This window comes from Pelecanus crispus, chromosome 17, assembly GCF_030463565.1.
Source record: "Pelecanus crispus isolate bPelCri1 chromosome 17, bPelCri1.pri, whole genome shotgun sequence".
NCBI lineage: Eukaryota > Metazoa > Chordata > Aves > Pelecaniformes > Pelecanidae > Pelecanus > Pelecanus crispus.
In genome coordinates, this window is record NC_134659.1 from 8,831,097 (window position 1) to 8,851,338 (window position 20,242).

A 20,242-nucleotide genomic window follows, 5' to 3' on the forward strand; every position below is an offset into this window, starting at 1 on the left:
AGAGGCAGCTCTCTTGGAAAGCCTCTTAAACAGAGGAGAACAGTCAAATTAGGATAGGCGTATCTAAAATACAGAGAGTGACCATAAAAACCAGATTCAAATTGCAAAAACGCATTAGACCACAAATTATATTCAATAGCTTGTAACAAACTTGTGAAGTTATCAACTTCTTGACCCCTTGTCCTGGTTTCAGCTGGGATTGAGTTAATCTTCTTCCTAGTAGCTGGCATAGCACTGTGTTTTGGATTTAGTATGAGAATAACACTGATAACACACTGACGTCTGTGTTGTTGCTAAGTACCGCTTACACCAGTAAAAGGACTTTTCAGCTTCCTGTGCTCTGCCAGGTACATGAGAAGCTGGGAGGGGGCACAGCCAGGCCCACTGATCCAAACTGCCCCAAGGGCTGTTCCATACCATACGGCATCATGCTCAGTATAGAAACTGAGGGGAGTTGGCCGGGGGCAGCGATCGCTGCTCAGGGACAGGCTGGGCACCAGTCAGTGAGTGGTGAGCAGCTGCATCACTTGCTGGTTCCCCCCCCACCCCTTGGGCTTTGTTCCTCCTCTTGTTGTTTTCCTTTTCATCATTTTTTTTAATTATTATAATATTTCAATTATTAAACTGTTCTTATCTCAACCCACCAAGTTTTCTTTCTTTTACCCCATCCCACCAGGAGGGAGGGTGAGCAAGCAGCTGTGTGGTACTTAGTTGCCAGCTGGGGTTAAACCATGACACCCCATCTGAACAAGGAAAATGTATTTTCATGGCAGACAGACACACACCCCTCTTTGTAGAGCTTATGGGCCCAGGCAGAGCCTCCACTCCAGGGCGACCCCAGCCATACTGCTGTTGTCAGACACTTGCCTTTTCATTTGTCGGCCCAGCGGATGACCTCTGCTCTGTTTGCAAAACAGGGCTTTGCTTTGTGAATAGGATCTGGTACAGCTCCTGTATTTCAGGCAGAGAAACCTGTAGCAGCTGGGCTTCCATCATCAGCTCATCCAGCTCTGTGCTAATGACTATTATGAAAGACAGGGAGAGAGAAGAAAAGGAATTCTTCAGTGTCAGCACTGACGAGAACTGCACAGATAATGAAAATTCTTCTCTGGTAGCACATAAAAAAAACCCCAAACTGTGACAGACTTTTAAAAATGTGCAACTGTATGAATTAACTCTTATCTGTTCCCTCTTCACTGCTCCTTTTTAACAGCAGGGTTAAAAAGAAAGATAGAGCTTTGCATAGAAGTTACTGCACTGTGGCTCAGTACCCTTCCAGGCTTGCATTTCTTGCTGGTTCGAGGATAAGCAATTGCCATCATTGTTGGCAATTTCTCCTGCTTCTAAAGCTGCAAGAAGCGTGATGATCCCCTCACTACGTAACAAGTGGGTAAGATGAACAAACTGAGTGAAATCCGGAAGTGAAGCCAAGAGCGGAGAGGAAGAAAAGCTGAGAGGACGAGCCTCGCGCAGCTGGGTCCTGCTGTACAGTCACTACCTACTGCTGCTATCAAGCTTACCAAGCTTGCGCTGGGCTTCTGAAATAGGCACAGCTAAGGGAAGTCAAAATCATTGTGTAAATAACAGCTTTTTAATCCAGTATTCAGGGCAACTCAAATATGGCCTGACAGCTAAACCTGGCTGTACAAAGGACTGCCTTGTTTCATTTTAACTTAACATTAAACTGAAGTGTCTTGTGTAAAATTAGTATGGACTAAGCTGCACTGATTTGAAAACATGAAGATAAGCCTAGACCTGTGTCCCTGGAGCATTATGCACCAGGAGGAAAGAAACGATAAATAGCTTATTTTACAGTCGTAAAATGATGCAATTCATAGCATGTCCGTGTTAGTCCAATGAACACAAAGTCTGAGCTGGGAAGCATGCAGAACCTGCGCTGAGTGACCTGGAGCACAGCAGCAGCCGCAGCACCTAAGAAAACTCTCAGGTCTCTGAGACTCTGTGACAGCTGTGCTGCAGCAAAACTTACATGGACTCGTGTCCTATGGATTAAGCACCCTGTGGTCTCCAGCACTACTTCCCTACGTTGTTCCCATCAGCTCGCACAGTTTCAGTGGTCTCCCCCCTTTCCCCCCCCCATCCATTTCCCCTCCTACAACCCCTTGGTCTGGCCACAGCCTGCTGCGTGCTGTGCACGGGGGAAGGGGCCAGCTCTTGCTGATACCTCTTCTCCTACTGCACCACATCTTTTCATTACATGTGGGAAATTTGTATCATTGAAAAATTCACCCCTCTGCCAAAGCTGGACATGAAGTTCCAAAGCTGCTGAGGGGACAGTGAAGCAACCAGACACACCGCAGTGTCACATGCCTCCCTGCCTTAGCCATCTCCTGTTGACCAGGACACCCTCTCTTTGCCAAACAAAGGGGGAAAAAAAAAGGAAAAAAAAAATCAAAGTGAAGATTACAAACCATGGAGTGGGATGCAGTGCTGTCCTGTAGAAAATGGAGAATGTAAATATATGGTTCTGTTATCCCAGTCATGAGGCATGGAGAATGACATAGCTCCAATTGTCTGGGAAACCTAGAAAACAAAGCATAATGCATAGATATTTTCACTGAACATGTAGTTTTGAAGTGTCAAATAACTGCAATAGAATCAAAACTTGTTTCTCTTACAATTGCTTAAATCTTGTATTCCTACTAACCGTTACATTTAATACACCCAAATCCTTCATCCCACACCTGGAAACAGGCAAAAGCAACTTTATTGCCTGAATTGTTAGCTGTGAATTATCATTTCCACAGAGATCAGAAAGCAGCCCGAGCGCATGCGGCAGCACGCTCTACCAGAGGAGGATGAACCTGTGCAGCAGAGAACACAGCAGAGTCACCGTGGGGATAACCCTGACCTGTGGCAGCGAGGGCTTCAGCTCTAGAATTGACTCTGGGTAAATACTACAGTCTCCTCCTTTCGTGCACAATAAAGAAGTCATTTCTCACTGCCTTGATCCGAGGAGACACCAACCCATTTTGAAGCACTTCTGCTTACCTCAGCACGCACAGAAGACATGCCGACGGCAAAACGTGCGCTTACTTACGCAAGCCAGCAAGTGTCAGGTTTGGACTCATGAGTGTTAGAAAGGCATCTCACCAGATGCCTTCCAAAATAGCATCTACCTCACTAATTCAAGTGTCTGGGCCCCTTTCAAAGTCTGGCTCTCATCAATTCTTTTCAAACTCATCTAAACGCTCCACATTCCTCATTTCGGCCGCTGCCAAAGCAGCCCAACTCCAGTGGTTACTGCTACGAGCTCCTCTGGGGGAATGAGAATGTTGCATTACACCAGATCAGGGAAAACAAGATCGTTACAGGACAGGAGAGCAATGCTGAGACACTGGATTCACCAAAAAACCACCTGAAATCCACCGAGAGCAAAGTGTTAGCTCAGCGCCTGTGCCGAGATGGCTCCGGAGGCCACCTCCGACCTGCCCTCAGTCCCGCTGGCTGCAGGAAGGCTCCTGAGCTCGGGCACAGCGAGGGACCCAACCCGACGCACACGGTCAGATGCTCTGCCACTGAGTGCCCCAGGGACTTCTGATCTGGGAAGCGTGGTCACAAGGACCTGAACTAGTTCTGCTACAGTTACCTTGATTGAGGAGGTTTACTGACTTGAGCTCCAGACCACACAAAAATGGTTAGACTGCTTTCAGGTCAGAGGAACCTCACAGTATGACGCTGAGCTAATAAAACTGCTCTAATAAAACTAGCTTACTGTTTCCATTTCTGGCCCGAACATCAACTTATATGCCCAAAATGTTGCCCACTCTTTTTCAACTACGCTAGTTGGTCTACTAAAAAGATACTTTCAAACCTAAATTATCAGAAAAATTCTCTTAGATGCCTAAAAACTAAAGCTTGCCTATTTGAAAAATTTGGTCAACACAAGCAACTATGTATAGCTGAGCTAGAGAAGCAGCTACAACACCTCCGCACAGCACATTTTATGTTTTAACATAACCGAGCAAGAAAACACAGGCACACAGACTAACTGTAAGAGGGTTGGACTAGCAAAACTAAGGTGTTTCAATCAAAAAGTAAAAGCAACAGAGTGTGTTTCATTTTGGGGTGTTTTATGTTCTTTATGCCGTGCATTTCATTTTGGAATGTTTTATGTTCTTTATGCTGCACAGACCTTGTATTTCAGATTTTTTCTGCATTTATTATCTCAGGAAAACTAGAAGTGCTTAACCCATTTCCCTACTTGCCATGCACTTTTTGCTGAAAGATCTTTATTTACTGGAGGAAGTTTGAAACTCCCTCATGACCACACCTGAAACAGCTGCTGCAGCTTAACTCAGTAATATCAGCAGAACACTCAGCTTGGGAGTTTTAGTGTAAGCGATAAGGAGAAGGAGCAGTAACGGACGAAGATATCCTGTTGAAAACCACCTCATCGGAGAGCTAAGCTGGTAACACACTGGACATTTTGTGCCTCTGTTACTAATTCTCAACACTTAAAACTATATTGAAATACTTGTAAGAACAGAATATAAAGACTAATTGAATACTAAGCACTCTAGAAACAATAGCTTCAGCAACTCTGTCATTAATAGTGTCACGTTAGAGCACGGAGGCTGGGAGGAGGAGAAGGGAAAACAGGCCCTTTCGGAGTAATTGTTTCCAGGGCTCCAGCAGAAGGAGAACATGGAGCTGTTGCTGGAGCACACGCACATCCTGGCTGACTGTCAAGGCAGAACCCAAACTCCTTACATCTGTAAAGCAACACATAAACAATCTGCCTTGCCAGTATTTGTATGCAGATACAACGAACCCAGAACCCAGAGAGGTGTTACAGCCTGTTCTTGCTGACCACATGCCACCCACTGGGAAACCCAAAAGCAGCTCAGCCTCACCTTGTTTGTCTCCGGCAATTGGCCTGCTGTGGCTTGCCATCTGTTGTACAATAATCCTGAGCCAACTTTGTCTTGTATAAGTTTTAGATTCCCTGAATATAACATTTGTTGTGCTTTGTGCTGCCAGTTCACAGTTCTCTCGATCATATACCGTAGGGCGTCCCCCTCGGGAAGCCTCACACGGATGCGCTGCAACGAGGCCAGCAACGGTAAGATCTTTTCTAAAGGTGGCTTTTCTGACCGACGACAGTGTGGACAGAGCCACACACGAGGTCCCTGCAAAACGTTGGGCACCGAAACGCAGCCGGTATGGAAGAACCCTCTGCAGAGTTCACACTGTATCATCGGAGCAGCCGGCTCCTTCTGGCACAGACAGACTTTCAGTTCTGCGTCCTCTTCGCTAGACAGCACCTTCACTTCATTTGCCGCTCGCAGAGAACGCAATGCTTCCATCTCCTTTAATCGGGCTTCCCCGAGTGTAGCCATCTAAAAGGGAGTTGAGAGAAAGGGATGTAAACTCAAAAGGAACATGACCCATCAGAAGCAGGCTGCCCTCTGCACAATCACACTCTTCAGACATGCCAGCGAGTATTTCAGATTGTTAAGCAGCTCCTCAGCCCTGTACACCTTCAAGGCTTTGAATGTTTGAAGCGAAGCAGTTATGAGGGTGTGCAGCGATGTGACTTCAGTTTCCTTCCATTTTCTCATCAGGCCCAGAGACACAACGCTTATTCCTTTGCAAAAAAACCCTCCTAACTCCCTTCCTCTCTGTTCCAAATCCTTCATGTTTTGTACTACAAAAACATTACCTTCACTAAAGCAGCTTAAATTCTGAAACAAGTGCAGATTCAGCTTGCAGGTACTTCTCTATGAAGATGTCTCTCAAATATGTAGTCTGACTCTCTATAATACAATCTTAAAATATATCCGGGCAGTTTTCAGAAATACAAATGCATCTCTGATACCCACCTGGCACACACTGTCAGGTGCACAGGGCCGTACCTGCTTCACTCTGGGGTTTGTAAACACCAAGTAAAATTCAGGTGTACTCCTGAACGTGGTGTCTGCCCTTTCTACACCTGCTCATGATCCTTTTTTTTCAGGAATCTTTAGCATTAGCTGCTATTAAAGATAGCAGTATGTTTCAGTTTCATAAATGCTATTAGTAGCAGCTGCAACTAATAAATTCTATGCATTTTATTATGTATATAAAAATAAATATATACAGGAGTGTTTATAAATATATACGAAAACAGCTATTTCCCACACCATGGCTTTGAAATGTGATGACTAGAGAGAAATCAGCTATGCAAAAATTAGACAACTGTGTCCAGCATGGGCAGATACAGGACTCGGGCGCAGCACACTACATTATGCACGCACGGGTGCTGAGCACTGCAGCTACAGCGTTGGGTTGTGAAAGTATCCAAACCTCCACTCTGAGAAGATTCTTGTTCCCCTCGTGCGTCAGAAGCAAAACCTGCCACGCTAAATGAATGCATTTTCCTGGGTCCCGTCCATGTGAGTAGCCTTCTCTTTCAGTACCCCAGCCATGAACGAGAGATTCCCAGGTCAAAGAGAAGGGTGTGCCCTTCACGGGGCTCAGCCTCTTCTCCTTCCTGCTCCTAGGGATGCAGCCGGCAAGCCTGGATTTCCAGACAAGGGAGGCCAAAACCGAAGCACTGAATGTACACGTTTCAAGTAGTTGCCATAGGTTAAAACTTCAATGTCCCATACCTAAAGGGACAATTGTATTCAAACCCTACCAAATCAGTCTACTGCTCCTCATTAATCACGGGACATTGCTTAAGCTGACCACGGTAGAGGCTCTGAAATAGGTCCTTTAGGATGAAGCACTTTACCACCACCAGTGACTAAGTCTGCTCCACCCAGAACTAGTGTTTACTTGACTTCATAACGCATGAGGATTTCTTTAATTATTTACAGTGTTTGTTTTAATTATAAATGGTGTTGGCTTATTGTGTTGCTTGAAAGGATCAGTCTTGGGAAACCCCTATCCTATCTTTAATAAGGTTTTGGTATGGTGGGGGAAAATAGGCCTCAATTTTCCTCTACTCAGGCTACGGGCATTGCCTGGCAGACTACTTTAAGGCTACTTTATGCACAATGACAACGCATGTTTTCTCCACTGAAAGCAATTTTGGGAAGTCTGAAGCAAGCACAGAAAAGCGCAGCCCTAGAAGTCCTTCTGCAGAACAGCACAGCAAGCAGAAAAGAGTAGAAGATAACACTCCCGCACGAGAGGCAAACATAAGCACAGGCTCAAAGAACTCAGAGGGAACTCCAGTTCGAAAAAAAATCTTAAGCCACGTACCGCAGATGCAGTATCTTTGCTCTCGGAGAGAGCTCTTTCTAAGTCACTTAGAGTCTCTAGCTTAGTGCTTTTCTTCTTTCCACTTGGCACCGGCTCCTTCAACTTCTTCTGCTTTCTCTTCAGATTCAGCATTCCAATATCACACCGGGGACACAACACCTGGCGGGCAGAGCAGCAGTATCGTCTGCAACATTTTAACACATTCATCCTGCCCTAACGCAGCCACCTAGGACTGGTTAGAATAGGGATTCCTGCAGATTTTTCCAAAGATTTGGGGGACTAGAATGGGGTTATCTGGAAAACGGGGAGAGCTGGAAGGTTACAAATTCAATTCTATAAAATGGGCAGACTGCAAACACCTCCACATTTCATCTAGGCTGCTGGTACAGACACAGCTGATACACTAAACAGCCTCCATGGGATTTAAGCCGAGAGCCCTGGAAAACAGCAGAGGATTCCAGGGGCTGCCCTGCATTCCCATCTGCCCGAGCAGAGAGAGGAGGGCTGGGGGCAAGAGGGGCTCAGCGCAGGCCCCGGGGCGTGGATTGCTCGAGAGCGGCCGGTGTCGACACACGCAGCAACAGCTTCAGCGGGTGAGCTAAAGCAGCTACAGCCTCCCCCTTACGCCGCCCAACTGTAAGGCCTGAGGTGGGCGAAGCGGGTGTGAACCTGCGCTTCAGCGGCTGCAGCACGATGCACTGAAGTAAATTCAGTGCTACAAATATGTGTCAGTACTCCCATATTCGTATTGAAAATGTCAGACGGTGGCACAGCATGCTCTCGTTAGCCACTGATTAAAAATAGAGAAAGTAGAGCTAAATCTTAAGCATTTTAAAAGTTTTAAATTATCATTAAAAGCATAGGTCTATCTAATAAAAAATATGTTTAAATAAATAAGATAATCCTAAACCAATTTTGCAAATATAGTTAATATTCACCGCTATTTCATGAGTTAATACAGTAACTCAGATGTGCTTCTGCTGTGGTATGAATGGTCTCCAGGGCCGAGATCTCTTACCTCCAGAAGTGAGTAAGGGGAGTTCTCGCACAGAAATGTGTTAGCTGCACACTCCTTCCACGCTTGAACTTCTGACACCAAGGACTCCAGCCTCGGCAGGTAGTCCAGATGCACTGGAATAGATCGACCTCTTGTGACAAGTTCCACTAGTGTGTCCAGTACAGGCACACGTCCTCCAACCTATCAGATTATAAATTAAAAAAAATGCGTGATGCATATAAGACACACCACTTCCACAAATCACAGCAAGTCATTTAGATTTAGAAGGTAGAGCTTGTAAAAAAGAATTTACTGCTTAGACGCTTTAGTCACTTCCATAGCTGTTATTCCAACATTTGTGCTTCTCATGCTCTAGTCATTAAATACACAGACAAAACTAATAAAACACTTGGGGGTGGGGGGGAATACACTTACCAAATGACAGTTTAAAAAAAAAAAAAAAACCCACCACAAGAGACTGCCAACAGTATAAGCAGACTCCCACATCTACCAATCTGCATTCACAGCAGAAAATCAAAATAATTTTAAAATAGACCCAGAAGGCAAGTCTAACCCAGTCCCCGGCACGCCAAGAGCAAGGAACCATCTCAAGTATCCATTGTGCCATTTGAAAGCGAGCTCTGTTCGTTCACTTAGCAGCCTAAGCCAACCCAGTTACAAGAGTCCCAGCAGTAAAGCAGCACTGCGAGGTAATTTCTAAAACAGGCAGTGATGTGGGACTCGAGAACTATTTATCCAGAACGACCCCAACATCTCTAGCAGCAAACCTCAAAGCACCGACACCAAGAACATCCTGCAAGTCACAACGACTGCAGGCATTTACCAAAATCTTTGCAGAACTGAAGCAAAAATTCTTGGCACATACAGACACATTTTTCCATATTCAGTAGGCAGAATTTCAGAATCCAAAACAAGAAGTAAGCAAATGCCAAGACCAATTCACTTATGCCCTCCCAAGACAGCCCTCAAACAAAAGTATTCCACGAAGTCTGTTCCTTCAAAATTTTAAAGCCCAGGACAACTTATTTTTTAAATAAAAGCTTCTTGACTGGAAAGAAATTTTGATTAAAAGCCCAGTTTACTTCAGATAAGCTTGAAAATACTAGTAAGTCAGATCAGAGTTCACTTTATAGAAAAAACATGAGGACACATGAAAATTTAAGGCAGTATTTGGCAACTTATATCAAAATGTGAGATCAGGGCTGTCCCAGTCCCACCCTTTCCTCATCTGTGCAGTCCCACGGACCCCTCGCACCAGTACTTGTGAGGCTGAGCCACAAACCACTTCAAAGAGTCGGTCCCAGCCACAGTTACTCACTTGGGCTTGAACCAGCACAGTGACTGGCTGTCCAAGCAATCATGCCAACAGAAGAGGGGAAGCGGGAAGAGACAAGGGGGGGGAATTAAGCCACCATTGAACTGTAAAAGGAGCAAAGAACCTAAAAACACAGGAAAGGAAACTGGGTCCACAAATAAAACAGTCTGAAAGGTTAAAAAAGATTCAAGTGGGAAGTGCTAGAAGCCAAGGTGAAAACCTGCACAGATCGTTTTGCTTAGAAGACTATGGTTTTCAATGTCTGCCATCAGCTTTCTGCTCAGTTGAAGACTTATTTCAGAGTGTGAACATGGAAACAGAAATCACACAAAGCTGGAAGGAACCTCAAAAAATGGTAGAGCATCAAGAGACCAGGAAAGGGAGAAGAAGAAACCAAGTAACTTCTACCTCAAAATTCCAACAGAACTGCTACAAAATTACGAGTATTTTAATCTACAAAACCAAAGACCAACCACACAGGAACAGAACAAGAAACAGCCTTGAGATTGGCCATGCTTAGTGGTTAACAGATGAGGGAATACCTCTCAATGACAGGATGTCTGAAATACTGCTAACGACACAGCTGTGGAAACAGCAAGTGAATTCTATGGGGCCTCAGAAGAGGCGATTCCACAACCAGTAAGTATTAATATCCTTATATCGTCAGATCTGGCGAGTCGTTACCTGCGGTACAGTACACGAGGCATGCTCCAGAAAGGTACATTCAAAACTGCAGAAAATACAAGGACAGGACACTTGCCTGATCAGCAATATTCCTGGATCAGGAAATCTTGGGGTTTTTTTTAGAAGATGCTAGAGGAAAATTATTTGTTTAGCCAAGCAAATGAAGGCTGTGAAATGATATTGTTGGTGACAAACACTTCACGAGATTTGTCTGTACAAGAGTCAGCAAGCAGAACTTTGTGTCACCTGCTCTATACTATGTGTTACAGGAGTGCAGAAAGATGATCATCTTTTACAGTATAGCTGTTCTTTGGCTTGCTGATGTTAGGAAAGCACTCTCTGAAAATAAGACACATTTCTTTAAGTTAGGACAGTGGTTGAAGCATCTCAGCAAAATGACTTCCATTAGCGTGCAAAACGTTTAACCTTACCTAACAAGAAAGTGATCTGCATAGGAGTACTACAAAGACAGTATTTTTCTTTCATCTCCAGAATGGTACACAAAAATACGATTACCAGGTAACATGATCGTTGTTATTAGTGACAGAGCAAAATATACCTTAAGGTAAAGCTCCACAGTATAGTATCTTTCCAGCTTTAGATTTTTGTTCACAGCTTCTTTATAGATTTTATTGCAGCCAGTGAATTGCAGAGGTGAAGGAATACAAATCAGGTCCAGAAACAGAGGTAAAAACAAGCACTCATCAGCCCATAACTGCACCATGTCTAAGGCAACAGATGTTACAGATTAAGCACTCTTAATTCAGGGGGATGCTGAAGCACACCAGCTGCACACAGAGCACAGAGCGTGGGTTGTTACCCTGGCAGCAGGTCCCATCACTCGCCCAGAAGCCAGGAGCACAGTTTACGCACCTGCAGAGCTTCCACTTCCTGCAGCCAGTCTTTGGCCTTCTGGACCGCGTCTTTCAGCGCGACACCATTTGGGAGGTAGGCTGGGATCTCCTCTATTTCTTTCACTGCTGCTACAAGACTGCTCAGTGACTGCCGTGGCCTATGTAAACAAAACACCTCAGAATGTGAAACACTGCAATACAGTTGGAGTTCTACTCATTTGGCTTAGTAAAACCAAAGGGTTACACCAAATAATGACATTATGTCTAGCACTAGAGACGCTTACTGTACAACCAGGGCTTTAGTAATGCAGACATGCTTTTAGAAATTTGCTTGCTATAGACTCCTACTAGAGATGCTAAAAGCATCAAGGAATCTGTTGTCTGTTTTTTCAATATTCACACTTCTGGGCTTAAGGGATATTTAACATTTGTTAGCTTTTGAATGATAGACTCTTGAATCCTCCCTGAACCTCAAAACAGTACCAACTAAGACATTCCACACTGGCCGGTTAAAAAAGCAGAGAAGGCTTTTCTGTATTTCACAATTCGATTCTGATGCTTTAGAAAAGTACAAACTCAACTGCACCTCTGTTTTGGGTAAACCCAAACTTATTACAGTTTTGTGCTCTACGAAGTTATCATTTTAAAATACTATGGTTACTAATGAGTAAGAAACACTCAAATGCTTTCATTATTATGAGGCTGAGGGAAAAATTTAAAAAATAAGTTTAAAAAAATCAGGAATCCTGAGGGAAGAAGCCTTGCATACAAGTTAGTGCCACCTTTCTAAACTTAAAGTAGTCTGTGCTCTCCCCCATTGGACTTTATAAATCAGAAGGCCAAAGCAATGAGCAAAAAATTTTTTCTCAGTAAGGGTGTATTTGGCTCATTTCCTTCTCCCCTACGCCAACTGATCTGGAAAAATCTCCTCAATGTTAGAAATAGTCCAGATAATAAAATTTTACCAGTTGGTAGTATATACTAAGCTCCATCTGGATATGCATCCTCCAGCCCGACACTGGGGGACAGAAGAAGGTAGAAAGGAAGGAAAAGGTATCTTAAACCCCCCTTCCTCGGGGTGAAAGGAAAACTTGCGCAACAATAGCAGAGCACCACAAACACTGCAAACGTTTAAAATCACTCAGTCACTCATCACCCTTCTCCATCCCTTTCCCGCCTGGATGGCACAAGTTTTGCCTTCGTGTTGTGAACTGGATGAACAAAAGGGAGCCCCTTCAGAAGCAAGGCCAACTTTTTCCATCTTAAACAGCTCATGGAACTACAAAATGCAACACTAAGATTCAGCTTCTACCTGGCCTTTATCAGATTTCTGGCTTTGTCATCCCAGTGTTCAGATACAGTAAGGAGCTCTTGCAGCTTTGCCATTGCTTTCTCAACCGCTGGGTAGGGAGCGAGTCCAACACCTGAGTCTATAAGACGTCTCATATCATCTAGAGTAAGGGAGTTTTGGTCTGAGGAAGCCAGTTGCACATCCTCGAGCCAGTGTGCCTGTTCCAGACGTATCCGCAGTTCAGCCAGTTGGGGTAGATCAACGTCGAAGTCAAAGCTGACATCCAACAGCTCCTGAAGTTCTGCAGCACTAGGCATTTCTACAGAAAGGAGTTTTTGGCTTTGCTGTTGAAAAGCTTCCACACGATCAAGAAGATCCTGAAATATACACATGCAACAACAAATCAGAAGAAAATCCACTGCCAAACCTCTTAAACATTTAAGCGCAAGCTTAAACGTTTAAGTGCAAGCCTCCTGGCAAACGCCACATTGCAACGCACACAACATGCACGGCAAACTGTCGTGACATTTGGAACACTTAAATAGTCTATCTTCAACATGTAGTGTTTATATCCCATCTCCTCATACGTAACGTGTCCACCAGCTTGAGGATCATAGAACATAGGAAATCTACCCCAAACTCCTTCGAACTAAGAGACAGGTGTCAAAAAGAGATCTCAGAAGAGTACAAAGAATCTAAAGGGAAATTTTAAGTGTTCCATCAGTGCTGTTTTCTGGTTTTGTTCTGGAACAATTAAGAAGGCTTTGAATAAAGGTGGGAAGGGCATGGAGCTTCTAGGGTTCATTTCTGCTGCACTGTTAAGGTCTTTGAGCTGAACACAGTCCCAGTAAGCCACAGGCATTTTACTCTCTCATGCAGTGGAACACCTTCTCTCTCTCTCTGTATGTTCAACAGCTAATTACCCCAAAAAGGTACATCTGTGGCTGTTTGCACTTCACCCAGGATAATGGACAGTTAGCCAGAGTCATCTCACTGCGAAGGCTGGAATTATTCTATATGTAGCCATCCTGCCCAATGCTCCTAGTACTGGCTGAGATGCTATTCCAGCAGGAAGTTCTTCCTTCGCAGCTGACATCTTGGTATTTTGCCAATGAGGTTGTTTGCCAGGGTAGGCAATCTCACCCATAATGGAATAAAGCCTTTTTAGAGGTATGTTAAATTGTGAACCAATCTCCACTAACTGTTGGTCATTTATACCAACAGCCTAATTTGCATGACTAATATAATTTAGTATTGTTGAGATTGATATAAAAGAATACCCTGACCATATGTGTTTGATATTTCCCTGTTCAAGAATGCCAGATGGAGAAGAACTGTTTTCATGTCTGGCATTTCTAAACTTCTGCTTTTTAAATAGTTAGATAACTTCACAGAGTTACAATGCTATAAACAAATAACTGTAAATAGGATTACATAAAATCTGATTCACACATTCCAGACCTGATAAAGCTTCAAAAGCAATACTCATAAAAGCTGGGTTGAACTGGTCTATTCTGATTCAAAGTTCCATGATACACTCTGGTCTCTCAGCTTTGTGTGGACACTTAAGAGATGGTTCAGGAGCTGGCCACTGCATCTCCTGGTTCTAAGAGTCACAAATATGCAAAGCCATTCTTCTTTAAGGCAGGAATTGCAGTTGCCCAGAACTTTATGTTCTTTTTTTTTTTGTTGTTACCCTTCAGTGTGATATGCAACATTTAGGCAAATTCTGAAACCAAATCTTGAATTACTTTCAACTTGTCTGAGGGCTGATCATCTGGTGAGCAAACAATCAGCACTAGCTGATGGTCGTGGGAGACAAAGATCTGACTCACTGTCAGCAGCAGGTACTCTGCTAGAACAAGTATTTAGGTAGTAGCCTAGGCTGGTAGCTTTGGCTAGGGTTATCTGTGTTGTTTCCTGGAACATGGGTGGATAGCACGAGGAGCTATCTAATTACAAGACTATGAGAAAGCTGATTCTGGATTAACAAAGAAGAAAGCGATGCAAATGGGAGAGCTGTCACTCAGAGCATTATAGAGTTTTGAATATTCTCAGATAAACCTGGCCTCCCTCTTAAGAGGAGACTAGTTAATTGACCCCAAACTTTTAATCTGTAGTTACCCAGGTCATCCTGCTGCTGCTTTTGCATTACTTCATACAACATTAACATTTTGATTCCCGTAGGTAGTATAAAAATCTGCTGACAACGAACACCAGCAGGTCAGAGAGCTCCATTCTTAAGCAACTCATGCGCACAAGTTACCCGGGCCTGCCAGTTTAAAGGTATTTATTCTTGGAGCAAATAGTACGATAGGAGATTAATGCAGTGCAAATACATCACTATGACAAACGCTCATGTTCCTTCCCCTAGAATTTTCCAAATTACCTTTAGTAATGGTGTCTGACTGAGGACACAGGGTAGAGCATACAGCTGCCTCACGAACAACCGGAGCTCATTCACAGTCAGCTGATTTTGACACTTTCCTCCTCCGGAGCGGTACCTGCAATTACACACAATTCAACTTTGTTGGATGCCACTTAAAAAAAATTTCTAAACTTCTCAAAAATCTGCTTATGATTTCTTGTAAGTGAAACTTTACTCACAAATAATAGAATATTCAAAAGCAGCCTAGGGCTTGCTTACATTGAAAAACTTCAGTTAGCTACAGCAGATTAAGCTATTGTTGAAAATAGTCTTTCATATAAATAGTATTCTGGAACAACTACTCAGCCTTGGAAGAGCACTGATTATTATGGAATAAAATTAGGCTTTTTTCCAGAACACAAAGCAATTGTGGATAAACTATTCAGTTATGTTGCAATAGCTATTGTAGTAAGCTCTCCCCATGTCCATACCAAAAGAGAACAAATCCCAATTTTGAATGGGTTTTATATTCACAGGTCATGTAGGCACTTCTGAAAAGTCCTCTTTACGCTGAAATCATCATTTTCATTTTTATCTAAAAGCTTTGTATCAAATGAGTGGCTTATAAGTGTTAACAAATTGGCTAATATTAAAAACGTCTCTAAACTCAAGCCAATATTAACTAGGTCCGAGAACCCTGAACAGAAAAGGAAAGAAATCTCTTACAATGCTGGCTCCAATTTAATCCACAATATGCCATTTAAACAAAAGAGGAAAACAACATCCCAGCAGGACGTGCCAGCATGAGTGGAATGTGAACACTATAAAATAAATTTTAATTTACCATTCTATGTTAAAAATAGGTATTTTTAAAGGATATGCAAGATCACATTGGGAGTTTCAAAATCCACAGTAAGCTGAACAATAAAATGAATTCAAAGTCTCAGGTACAACACAGGCTGTTTTATGATCTACAATGTTTTACTATTTTTTTGTGGAAATTCTGCAGTATCTTCCAGGAAAAGGCACAAGTTCTAAAAATAAGTATGTATATATACATACGCACACACACATATACACATATCTAAACTGCAAAAGTGACTGTCACGAGATGTGTTCGATAACCAGAAATTACATGAACCTTAAAAAAAAAAGCATTCACAGAAAAGCCCACATCCACGCAGAGCTATTAAGCACAAAGATCTCCAAGCACAAGGTCTCTCAACTCTTGGAGACTCTAAGAAGCAGAAAAGGTACCATGAGGCCTGGAGAAGGAACGGGATGGCTAGTGACAACATGCCTTTGTACTTGCCCTGCTGCCACACTGTTCCCTTCCAGTATCATCTACATGCTAGTGCCTGAGCGAAACGAGGGCTACACCATCCTTTGCCCCGATTCAGACAGCTGTTCACAGAACAATCTTCCAAACAGCATCTGTTAGGGCTACTTAATCTCCCATCACCGTAAGAACCAAAGGAAACGGGGAAGTACAGCCCGTCTACGTTTCTTAAGGTACTACAGAGAAGATGGTGAGCGAGTCACAGGATTTACTCTCAGAGAATATTTATCATCTACCTTGGTCTTCTCTCTCCACAAACTGTTGCGTATGCTATACAGGAGGAAATCCTCGAGTATCGCTGACTACCATGATGAACAGGGATAACCTTTCCAGTTGAGTCAAGTCTACTGCATGACTCCTCCAAACGAAGGATCAAACAAAATGTTCAGTCCATAAAGGGAAGTTTGTCAAAAGTATGAAACAAACGTTAGGCAGAATCCACAATCCTTCATAACCAATACATGGCAGTCGGTGTGATGAAGGCTGCCCAACATCCTGCAGATATGTGAACTTCACATAGATGAAACTCCATTTGATGGAACACGTGTTAAGATTTTAAGCAGATTATTCCTTTCTTTTTATGTTCCTACATAGGTTATGAGCACCCTCCCCTTCAACCTTTTAAGAAAAAAAAGTCTCCATCAAACAGCATGGGTTTTTAAAACTCTAATTATGAAGACATGCAACTGGACTTTTCCCAGAAATATGCCACAAAAAACTCAAGGGAGAAGTGGTGAGAGAAGGGCTAAAAACACTTTAGAGCAGATGAGAAATGTAATCCAAGCACTGCCTTGATCCCGTGTAGTGCAACACTGGGAGGATTATTCATCTCGGTCTGTAATGCTGAAGGAGCTGGCAAGTACAGCCGTGAGAAAGGCTGATACACTGTCACGGTGGCAAAAGAACAGACCTAGGCAAGGAGACGAAGATAAAAATTGCTCCCTGCTCTTCCTAGGCCAAGGAAAGTCAAGCACATGTTAAGAGCAGGAAAGACTCTTGGAAGAGCTCATCTGGCACAGAACAGCTGGAAAGGGCCGGGCTGCTGCTCCAAGTTCATCATCAGAAGACCTGAGCAAATACCAAGGATGGGAGAACACACGGACTGGGAATGCCAGAACAAGAAGAGATGGCTCAACACTAAATAAAGGAAAAGATTAGGAACAGATAAATCCTTCGATAACAACTCCATGAATCTCTGGGCTCGAAATTACCTATCTGGAAGAAAACATGTCTGTTGGAGTGCTGAATTTTTCAATTCCTGTTGTAGTATTTTTACTTTGCTGTGACACAGGCTTCAGCCTCTTGTGTGTGCAAGACACCGAAGTTGAATTTTTATCAAGTCCTTGCTACAAAGACTTCCACAAGGATGACTAGGAAGTGAAATCACAGGTACAAAAATAATGTCTAAATAGCAGTCAAATATTTTGCTGCCAAAGTCCTTCCAAGTCAGCCTTTAAAGCACTGCAAGGACACAGGGAGTGACAAGCTAGGAGATACCTGCTGAGGCAGGCAACATGCAGAAACCACACATGTGCAGTTATACCAGCACAAAGAGCAACTGCTCTGACAAACACCACGTTGTTCAAAGCAGCAGAGACAGGTGAAGTTGTCCAGACTGGAAAAGAGAAATCATTTTTCCTGAAGTATTTCATGCTGTCAAGATTGTTGAACTTGAGCAATATTGTCCTCCACAAATATAAACCCAAGATTTTCTTAGAAACCTATCATCCCATGTGACTAGGTACAGCCATTGTAAGTCTGGGTGAAGAATCTACAACAGAAGATTCTCGATCCCCAAAGAGAAAGGCTAGTACTTCGATACAGTCACAAACTGATGCAGTGAGGAGGCCTGGCCTTCTCCTTCTGGATCTTCTGACTCCTTTCAACTCATTTCAGACTAGAAAGTGCTAGCAGGACCAGGCAGCCAGACATCCAGTTCACAAAGAATATATTACCCAAACACTGCCCTATCTTCAGATTCCTCGAGCAAATAACCTGTCTAAAAGATTCAACATTAAGTGCTGCCAAAGAAAGAGCAAGTATTTTTCAGAGATCTCATACACTATTCCCATCATCATCAGCTCAGGAAGTTAAGACACTTTATTTTTCCACAAAGCATAAAGTGTAATGAATATAATGACATATGCACCACTGACAGATTTTCAGTCCCCATGGCACAAAGACAAGTGGACTGTATCTTGTTGGGCGTTGCTTTGTCTGGAAATACCACACCAATTTTTCCTTTCGGGGAACGTTAGAATGAATTTACTGCCCAACTGTCGAACAGAGAGGAAGAAGAGATTGAAAACAGGATGTTTAACTTATTACATGCAAGAACGGTGAATCTCCCTGTAAAAGATGGCTCTCGAGAGGACAAAAAGATTGCTTTAATTTTTAAGTCTTACAGAACACTGGCATCTATCTTCAGTGACTCGATTTTGTTGCGAAACATGTAGTAGTAACGTTTACCTGGTTTGCCTTTTGCCATTAAGAAGCTGCTGTGCAACGGAGGCACATTTGTCTGCATCCTGGGTAACCAGTCTGAGGTGTCGCAGTAGATCATTGTCTGGAAACTTTTTCATTTCTGATTCTTCTATCAAAGCCTTAAAACTGATGAGACCTTTTGGGAAAGATACTAAGTTAACAAAAGTCACCCTTTGTGATGGATATTTAAATGGTATGGCTGAATAACACAACACATTAAATATATTTCTATTTCAACTTCAGTTATATTTTGTGTCAAAGTTACAATCTCCTCGCACAGAGACAGTTTAGCATAATTTCTGGGACTATAACAGCTAAAATATTTACTTTAAAACATGGAATTATATATGATTTCCTTTGGTTATCACATAAGAAAAAAGCTGCTAAGTTTCAGAAACTAAAAACTGAAAAATTAGCCATTTAAAATTATGTGTTGTAGACAAAAGGTAAGATACTTACTCCTTTTGTTGTTAATTTTTGCCTCCAGAGCTTCGTTAACATTGGAGGCCCATTCGTTGTATGATTCCGCACGCATCTTTAGCGCGTTCATCATTGGATAGAGTTCCTCCAGGGTATAGCGGTACCTATGAAAAGCACAGAATTGAAACTCTTCAGCAAAAACTAGGGGGGAGCAGGAGGGCAGAAGGGAGGGGCATCCACATGTTGGTCTATAAAACACAGAAATGATCTACTATGCACCCAGGGTAATTAAGACCACATCAGGTTCCTCCTAAGACAATTTCAACATTGCAATTGCTTCAAAAAGCAGTTTCAACATTGCAATTGAAGCAATTGTGAAATTGTCTCAGGACAAGCTACATTCATGTAGGACAAAGATGTAACAAACAACAGGAGAGGAAAGATGACAACAGGAAGGAAAGCTAACAAAAGCAAAAAATTATTACTTGGCAAGGACTGGATGTAAGGGATGATGACCTTGTTGCTACAAATAAAGAAGCAAACTAACTTATCCAGCAATTTTTGCCATTATAGAGCAAGTAGAGCTGAATGCTGAGAAGAGAGAGTCTTTGTATACGAGCACAAAAGAGGCACTTTGTTTTGGGGGCACTGTATTTGCAAAGGACTGAGAGAAACAGAATACCAAGACTAGCATCACTGACAAAACAGAGTAGGCACTAGATTATCAAACTGCAATGTCTACACATACAATAAATATCTCCAGAACAGAGTATTATTTGCTATCTAAAGCTTACCCCAGTTTATATTTGTAGGTGGGACAGGAACAGAGATCCTCGACATGGTACAAGCATACCAATAACCCAGGTTTACATGGACAATAAACAGCAGACATGAAACAGGTGGTTTTACACTTTAAGCACTGTCGCTCATCATCAGGAAACAGCTCAAAAGCCACCCTCTCCGAGTCAGTCACTCCCTGCAAAAGAGTATGTTACATCACTTCAAAGTCTAATGAAGAGGTGATTATCCCAAGCTAAAACATCAGAAGCTAAATTTATCAAAGGAATACCGAAGTTTAGAAATAAGACATTAAAACCCGGCAGACAGGAATCTCGGTTAATGAAAAATCAGCTATTCTGACTAAAGTACTAGAAGAACAAACATTACTTTAAAAGAGACATTTTGAACAGCGTTAAAGGGTAGATGCTAAAACAAGATGCACAATAAATGATTCTTTAGCCAAGCAGTCCTCTGAAA

The 20,242-nt window shown here is 42.8% G+C and overlaps 1 protein-coding gene across 1 annotated transcript in view; it reads right to left on the bottom strand.

Annotated features, from left to right (window-relative positions):
- The window catches only part of KDM5B (lysine demethylase 5B), a 60,886-nt gene that overhangs the window by 2,083 nt on the left and 38,561 nt on the right, over positions 1-20,242 (bottom strand). Inside the window, exons 15-25 of the mRNA XM_075722242.1 lie at positions 19,780-19,961; positions 19,025-19,149; positions 18,551-18,701; positions 14,764-14,878; positions 12,396-12,751; positions 11,103-11,241; positions 8,231-8,410; positions 7,213-7,371; positions 4,878-5,363; positions 2,433-2,544; positions 868-1,022 (exon numbers count right to left, since the gene is read on the bottom strand). Of these exons, the coding sequence (XP_075578357.1) occupies positions 868-1,022; positions 2,433-2,544; positions 4,878-5,363; positions 7,213-7,371; positions 8,231-8,410; positions 11,103-11,241; positions 12,396-12,751; positions 14,764-14,878; positions 18,551-18,701; positions 19,025-19,149; positions 19,780-19,961 (2,160 nt within the window). The remainder of the gene's footprint in view (positions 1-867; positions 1,023-2,432; positions 2,545-4,877; positions 5,364-7,212; positions 7,372-8,230; positions 8,411-11,102; positions 11,242-12,395; positions 12,752-14,763; positions 14,879-18,550; positions 18,702-19,024; positions 19,150-19,779; positions 19,962-20,242) is intronic.